This window comes from Coffea eugenioides, chromosome 5, assembly GCF_003713205.1.
Source record: "Coffea eugenioides isolate CCC68of chromosome 5, Ceug_1.0, whole genome shotgun sequence".
NCBI classification, from domain to species: domain Eukaryota; kingdom Viridiplantae; phylum Streptophyta; class Magnoliopsida; order Gentianales; family Rubiaceae; genus Coffea; species Coffea eugenioides.
This window is the reverse complement of record NC_040039.1, coordinates 40033008-40041664: the sequence shown is the minus strand read 5'-3', so window position 1 is coordinate 40041664 and position 8657 is coordinate 40033008. Positions and strand designations below refer to the sequence as shown.

Genomic DNA, 8657 nt, shown 5'->3' with positions numbered 1-8657 from the left:
TGACGTCATATATACGTCATATATATATATATATATATATATATATTATATACACACACACATACCTGCAAATCAAATTTACAAAATATAACCAAAGAACCCAATCATCTAAATTTATATCTAATTCATCAAACAATTCACCAAATTCATCCAAACTCACAAATTTATAAAATAGAAATCCCATATATGTTCAATCATTAACAAATAGCAATCCAAATAAGGTAACAAGTTCATGTTCAAATGCTTGATAATATCAATCTAAATAAAACACCATGTTCCACAGAACTATCTAAGCCATTCTTCATCTTCATCCTCATCATCCTTATCTCCAATTTCATAACTTTCGAAGTCGATATCATCAACATCATCCTCATCATCAAGTTGCACAATATTTGTGTCTTTCTTATCTACAAATCATTTAAATACTCATAAATAAAAATATTCAAAAATAGACACAAATTAAAAAGAAACTTAAATAAAGTTAGTAAATATAAACTTACGTGATTGAGAGGCTTCTTTCTCGCTAGTTTTGGGAAATTCTTCTTCAATCATTTCTTCTAACTCATCATAATCAAGCTCTCCTTCTTGTTCCTCATCAATTACCCAAAATTCAACTTTATCAATAGTTTCATAATCCACCGGATCATAAGACCTCTTTTTATATGAAAGCCTACAATGAAAAAAAGAGCAAAAAAAATAAAAGAAGTAAGTAATTTTAAAAAAGTAATAAATTTACAAAAGAAAGTAAGCATGTATAATAGTAATTCCATACATATTCTTCAAACGTAAATTATAATGAATATAAACAAGATCATTCAACCTTTGATGCTCAAGTCTATTTCTCTTTTTGGTATGGATGCGTTCAAATACACTCCAATTGCGTTCACATCCCGAAGAAGAAGATGTTTGGCTCAAGAGTTTAATTGCCAACTTTTGTAAATGTGGAGCATCATTACCAAACAATTTCCACCACTCATCTATATTAGTAAGACATAATTAGTAATCTTTTTTAAAAAAAACCAACAAAAGTAATTCTTAACATAATCAATGTGAAATTAGAGTAGGCATACCTGGACGGGCAGTTTTGTGAGTATTTTGAGCAAATTCAAATCCAAAACTTTGATCCTTTGACCTAAACATTGATATTTCATCCATCATATATTGAAGTCCATCCATTTTTAGCTTTTGCATGACTTCTAAAACACTTTTCATAATCTCAGGCATGTGACAAGGGCTATCCTTATCATATTGAAAGGCCGGATTCAACCAAAAGGCAGCTGCATGAAGATCTTTTTCCAACATATTATCCCACCTCCTATCAATTATATCAATGTATGGACCATAGAACTTTTTCTTTTTCTTAAACAGCTCTTTAATGCCATTAACAACTCTCCACATGCCTTCATATACATAACCCAATGATGGTTTTTCATCAGAATCACAAATGCGCAACAAGCGCATAATTGGACCCATAATTCTCACAATAATCAAACAATTATTCCAAAACTTCCCATCAACAACAATTTGTTTGACTTCTTTACCTTTTTCATTTTTCAACTCTCTCTTGTATGCACTAGAAGTCACTAAAGCCTCCAAATGTTGTTTCAAATCATGAAGATTCTTCAAAGCAATAAAATTAGTACCAAATCGTGTTTCCGCAGGACGAAAAATCTCTCTCCAACCAGGCCTTTTTCTTAACCAACTAAGAATCCACTTTCGATTATGAACATACACAGTGACTCTTGAAGCAAGAGTAATTACATCTTTCACATGAGTCATTTCTCCAATATCTTTCATAATTAAATTCAAACAATGTGCTGCACAAGGAGACCAACTAATTGTAGGATATTTTTCAGAAAGTAATCGACCGGCAGCTTTATAATTGCTTGCATTATCTGTGACCATGTGAACAACATTACTAGATCCAACAATCTCAACAATTTCTGAAAACAGATTACACAAATATTCAGCATTAGACTCAAAATCTGAAGCATCAACAGATTTGATAAATGAGATCCCACTAGGACAATAGACCAAAAAATTGATCAAACTTCTTTGCCTATTATCCTTCCAGCCATCACCCATAATTGTGGAACCAGTTTCAGCCCATTTACTACGTAGATTGTCAACAATTAATTCAACTTGCTTCTTTGCATCTTTCAACAAAGTTACCCTTAAAGCATGATAACTAGGTCCTTGATAACCATGACCCATACTTGTTATTTTTCCAATTGCTTGTTGGTAATAGGGAGAATTACAAGCATTCATTGGAATACATGCATCATAAAACCACAAAGCTATAGCCATGTCAGTATCATGCCATCTCTCTTTACTTTGCATACAAGACTTGATACTCGGTTGAGAGCGATCAAGAGATTTACCTGTCATATAAGATTCAATGCCATGTGCCTTTCTTTTTCCCTTATTCCCACTCATGTTAGTTTGAGTCTTTGTTTTTAGATGAGGAATTTCTTGAATATCATCATCTTCAAATCCCGCTACACTTCGGCCCAATGGATTTCCAATTTCAAATATCCCTTTTTTCTCTTTTGCTTTTTTAACATTTTCGTTCAATGAATCTTCCATTATCTGCTGAACATCATTTGGCACATTTTTGCATGGAGCCACATTACCCTTTACTTTTGCAAGATGATGCTTCACTCGATTAATACCTCCCCCTCTAAAAATACTACTGCACCATTGACATATCAAAATTCTTCTACCTTGTGAATCTTGTCCTTCTATAGCATATCTCCAAGCTATATCAGTTTTTTGCCTAACATTTTCAGAACTTGACTTTGATGCCGATCCTTCATTTGTTGGTGTGGACTGTGAATCGGTACCTTCCATTGTCCTACATTAGAAAGAACATTGAAAATATTAAATAATTTAAAAAATCTCCTATAAATGAAAATCTACAGCAATTATGCATAGCCATATATGCACAGACATTAGCTATCATTAGCCATATATGCACAGCCATTGAGTATGAGAAAAGAATATCAAAGCTAAAAGTATGTTGAAATTGAAGTCCGCAGGAACTATATGGTTTTTCAAAGGCTTGTTGGCAATGACATTAAGCGTATATGAAAAGTGTAAAACTCCAGCAGTTGTTTCAACAGGAAAAAGAAGGAACCAAGGCAGTGGAAGAAGGCTTTCACAGGTCTTGAACAGAGACTTAATTTAATTTAAGAGAGACAACAACTTCAAGTCCCATTTCACTATCATTGCTCAATTACTAAAAAAAGAAGAGTAGGAATGAAAAATTTTTTGATTGCTAAATCATTTTGGAATTGCGCCTGTCTTGTTTACAAAACCAGTGGAGTCTTGTTACTAAACCAGTGGAATTGCGCCTGCCTTGATTCCAAAAATTACAGTGCCCAAGAAACAACCATTACAGTTTGGCAACAATTACAGTGCCCAAGAAACAAAATTTGGCCTGTCTTGTTTCTTGAGCAACAACCATTACAGTGCCCAAGAAACAAAATTTGGCAAATAGTGGATTTCCTTCAAGTTTGGCAATTAGGGCTGCTGCCTGTTTAATATCTAGAGCCATAAGAAAATGCCAGAGTTATAAACCTTATTCCTATAAGCTAAGACAGGGTTCAGATTCATAAGCCAGTAATGTAAAATCTCCAATTTAACGAAACATAATCAGTCAACATTTTATCGTTTTATAATGGATAAAACCATTAAAGCTCATGGTTAACAAAAATAGAAGGTCTAGCTATTAAAATATGCATATGATTGGCGGTGCTAAATTATAGGACCTGGAGGTTTATCATACTTGTCTGTCCTCTCAAAATCATCTTCCATTCAAAGTAATCCTCATCCATTTCATCCCTTCCATGTAATCCTCATCCATTTCATCCATGTAAAAATGGTAGAAAGTTTTTAACATACGCCATAATAGTTTAGTTTTTGAAAAATCACAGGCATCATATTCGGGCAACAATAAATTTGCAAACTGATACATTTGTCTTTCATCTAGGTGATTCAGTTAGCTGGAAAGGGAGAAACGTGCATAAAAGAAAGGGAGAGAACTGAGAACAGAGCACAACAGTTGTGGCCTTCGTATTAGTTTCACACCCGCAATATCCAATCCCGAAGTCCCAGCATAATGAATCAAAAAATTCCAGCCACATATCAACTTTAGCATAACAAATCAGCAATAATAGCCTTCAGATTGTAAAAATTACCAGATTTAGGCTTTAGCTTCAGTTCACCCGCTTGCTAACTACTTGCTTCTCTTGAAATCTGAACGAACTGGTGGTGTTGCGGCGGTGGAGGCCAGAGATTGAAGGCTGTGGATCTCAAGAGCGATGGAGGCCAGAAATCGGCGATGGATCTCAAGAGCGGCGGTGGTGGCTGAACTACTGTGGTTATCGGCGAGGTTATCGCCTATTGGCTGAAGAAGAAACACTCAAACAGAAGCTCACGAAAGCTTTTGTCAATTTTGCTCTATTTTTTCAGTCAATTTTTAGCGTTTTTAGTTGGTCAATTTGTCAAAGTCTGACCCAAAAAAAGGCCGGAAATGGAAAAAAATAAAAAATCGGAGTTAACCAAAAATTCCGGTTCACCGGTCCAACCCGAGTTATGACCGAGTTTGACCGGTTTTTTAACAGCCGAGTTTTTTAGCTAGCTCGGACCGGATGCCTGGCCGGTTCCCGGTCCGACCGGTCCGAGCCTGAAAACACAGGTTTATAGTTGATACAATGGTCTATATCAGAAATTTTTAGGTAAAAAAGGAACATTAGAACAAAGATAAGTATTTATTTAATAGTAATTTGAATGTTGATGAATAGGTAATAGTGATAATAAGTAAAGATAAATGAAATAGAGATTGTGAACCATATTTTTCCTTTACATTTTTGTTGTCAATTATAACTCAAGGGCATTATAGGAATTTTGAGAAAAAGTATAGTCTTTTGGGCCTAAAATGTTACCTAAAAGTGAAAATAAAGGAGGTAAGTGTAATTTTTAAAACTTGAGAGGAGCTCTCTGTAATTGTTAAAAACCTCAGGGGAGGTATGTGAAATTAACCCTTACTTAATTACTTAACATAAGTGCTGAATCAGTATGCATGTGAATAAAATAGTCATGTAATTTTTCTTATAATTAAAGCACAACATCTTAAAATTTCTCAGAGCTTGGAAATAGTTTTTAAAAAATCATATTGCACGAGCAAAAGGAGAAATACATATTATGAGAATCGATGGTATTTAAGTTAAATTTGTCTCTATCCTAATATTTAGTATATGCAATAGACATTTTTTGTAGAGAGCCTGTATTACTGGGTTTGTTTGGATAGCCAATTACTCCAAATAATTATTTCACTTGTATCATAAACATATTTTTCAATCCACCTTTTTTATATTTCCAACCACATTTTTAGTTTACATATATCATATCACAAAAAGTATTACAGTAATTATTCTAAATAATATTTCAAATAATACTCTAGCCTAAATTTTAGAGTGCAATTCTCTAGGGTTGCAACGTACTCTTTGGATTTAAAAATATATACAGTACTTTGGATGGAGGCAAAGTTGTATTTTATACTCTGCACGATCGCCAACTAACCTCTAGCAAATTGGTTGAAAATGAGGTATTTAACAATTGCAATTCTAGTAGCTTTTCTGTCTTTGGTGGCCTGCTGTTAAGTTCAACTTCTACGATCCTTTCCTTAACAATCAACAGTCATAATACATGCTTTCGGTAGAGTCTCCAGGTTTTCCGCTTCCTCAAGTTTTCTTGTCAATTCAGGTATAATGAGCTCATATCCGTCTGACTTTAGTAGCTTTAGGAGTTTTCGTATCTTTGCTTGACACCAACATCTTGATCCAATTATAATATTCATTCACCAAAACTTGACGATCATAATCTCTGTAGCAGCGAAAGGGAGATCGAAATATGATACAAACTTTTTTGTCTTTTAGCAGAGTCTAGCGGTTCTCAACTTCTTCAAATTTTTAAGATAATTTGTCTTGATTCAAGGTAGAGGTGCCAAAATGGGTGACTTGGACGGGTTTGGGTTGGGTAAAATGGGTAATGGGTATAAGTGAATTAATCTATTTATACCCATTTAATTAAATGGATATAAATAGGTAAGTCAAAAAATGAATTGGGTAACCCAATTATCCATTTATAACCCATTTATTTTAATTTTTTGTAAACTCATTTAAATTTATTTTTGCAAACTAAGTTATCAATTTATACCGCTCTTTGTACCCATTATTAATTTTAAATATTTACGTATAATGTTCAATAAGTCTAATTATCAATTTTTTTTCCATTTATACTCTATGTCGCAAAATTACAAATTATTTAATAATTGAATAATAAGAATAAAAATTTTGATCTAAGTACTCTAAAAGTTAATATAAAAACTTAATCCAAAAATTTTGAACCCCTAATATTTTTTTCATAAATAAATTTAAAATTCATTTTAGAAAGATAAGAAAAGAGACTAAAACTTATCATAAATTGGTAATGCTAAAAAAGAGCAAGTTAACAAACTAAGAAAAAATAAAATAATAAGATAAAATCAACAAATAATAATAATAATGAAACAAAAGTAGTTAACATCATGACAAAATGAAAAATTTGAAAAAAAAATGGGTGGGGGAAGAGAATTTTAAATGGGTTAATTGGGTTTGATGGGTTACTCAATAATACCCATTTAATGTGTATTATTGGGTAACCCATTTATATCCATCTACAAAAATTTAAGATACCCATACCCATCTATTTATGGGCAGGTATGAGTAAATTTATTTAAGTGTGTTGGTTTACCACCTATAATTATAACATAGAATTTCTCCACTTGAAATTATAAATGTGATTTCCCAGCACCAACCCTATGTGGTCCTTAGTGTTGATTGTGTTATCATTCATCCCATCTCTGTCCGGCTAATTACTCAGATTATTGACCAAAAAAAGATTAATCGCACCCAAAAGACGACTGAAAATTTTCGTACCAAAACCCTGTCAGAGCCATACATGTGCGATTAATCTTTTTTTGGTCAATAATCTGAGTAATTAGCCTCTCTGTCCATGAAATTATAAATAAATACTAGTCCACAAAGTGGAAGCGGAGGAACTCATTCATTGAATTTGCAGTTTTGGAAACTTATCAACTTTCAACTTGACCACTAGATCTATAAAGAAATCTTAAAAGTTCAGAGTTCGAATATTAGACCTGACAGTTAAGAGTGGGAGGGGTGTGGGAAGAGGTGGTAGGATGGAAAAAAATGTTTTCTCAATTTTGAATACAGGCATAAGAATTAGATCTAATATTTTTGGTGGTTTTCTAGCATTTCAAAATCTTTAATCAAATGAAGAGCACTGACTCTAATATTCAATCTAACTCTTCCGTGAATTCTACATGCCAGTCAACTTCATAGGCCACTCTTGCAACTTCGCTGGACGTTTCCCATGACTTGCAATGTCAAAGGTCTAATCTCCAGTTTGATTCATTTACTGATCGTTGATGTAAGGATAAAATCATTTATTTATAAATAAATTGGTTATGATTGTCAACAAACTCTTGCAACCTGACTCTCCTTATTGCCTTGATAATCACAACAAACTAGGTGATTATTTCCTTTGCCAAATTATGTGATTATTTCCTTTGTCAATTAAGTAATCCTAAACAAACTCGTAGAATTTACCCTATTAACAGCATTAATTATTAGAAAGCCTACTAGTTCTAACTAACAAATACACAAGTTCGTTCAATTTATTTAGATTAGATTATATACTCCCGTGACAATACTTTGAAAGTTTCTACTATAATCAAATTATATCACCCACCACAAAACCTAAACCTACCAAACAATCACGAATTTGGTATTTTAGATGGCAGTAGATCATTTTCTCAAACCAAATAAGAGGACTTTATTTAATTCAAACAAAACATTCATCTCAATAACGAATATATAAATATTTATAAATAAATAAAACAAACAAAATTAAGTTAGATCTCACAATTTTTTCCGAACCAAACCTTTGCTTATCCTCCAACTAGAAAGAAAGTTCAGCCACTCCTCATGGCGGATTCGTAGCCAAAATTATTTTTAGAGTTCGTTGTTGAAGAGAAAAAGAAGTAAAGGAACAAGGGAAAGTTTATTTTGTCTAATGAAAGAAACACAAAGGCCGAAGTACCGTTGCTTTTTAATGTCTAACCCAGAAACCTATATAATCGTTCATTTTTAATGTCCAACTCAAAAACCTATGACCTACTCCCAATATAATGGTACTCGCGACTTCCTATCACTAAAAGGATTAGGATTCTTTTTAGAATATAATACTAACAAATATTAGTACTAATAAAAATGAAACTAAATATTAGTACTAAACTTAAATAATCAGTGTCCAAGTCCATATTGGAAATAAAGATTCCATTCCAAATGATCGACAAAATTTTCAAGCTCGGCCCACTTTACATCCAAATGACCGGCAAAACTTCAAGCTGGCCCACAATATTTGGTCATAACACTAAAAACCATACAAATAAAGCATTCACAAATAAAGCATACAATTAGTTCTCTAACATCTAATCTTGTATCAACTGATATAGGCTGCGAAATCTTAACAATTTCAGTACCCTTCATTTTGTAGTGTGGGTCTCACCTCTACTTTTGCCAAGTTTCTTC

The 8657-nt window shown here is 32.9% G+C and overlaps 1 protein-coding gene across 1 annotated transcript; it reads right to left on the bottom strand.

Annotated features, from left to right (window-relative positions):
* Positions 1 to 285: 285 nt before the first annotated feature.
* LOC113771628 lies at positions 286 to 8615 on the bottom strand. The gene is made up of 6 exons (XM_027316201.1): positions 8541 to 8615; positions 4242 to 4408; positions 1071 to 2854; positions 773 to 977; positions 501 to 670; positions 286 to 407 (listed from the first exon to the last, which is right to left on the bottom strand). The coding sequence occupies exons 1-6, from the start codon at positions 8613 to 8615 to the stop codon at positions 286 to 288; spliced, it is 2523 nt and encodes an 840-aa protein (XP_027172002.1).
* Positions 8616 to 8657: the final 42 nt, after the last annotated feature.

What these genes read in the sequence shown, in the direction of transcription:
- LOC113771628 (XM_027316201.1), bottom strand. Translation starts at nt 8,615, where the DNA reads ATGAAGGGTACTGAAATTGTTAAGATTTCGCAGCCTATATCAGTTGAT. An exon ending in TCAGATTTCAAGAGAAGCAA is followed by an intron (nt 2,855 to 4,241) that starts GTAGTTAGCAAG and finishes TTTCTAATGTAG; the next exon opens with GACAATGGAAGGTACCGATT. An exon ending in GAAAGAAGCCTCTCAATCAC is followed by an intron (nt 408 to 500) that starts GTAAGTTTATAT and finishes AATGATTTGTAG; the next exon opens with ATAAGAAAGACACAAATATT.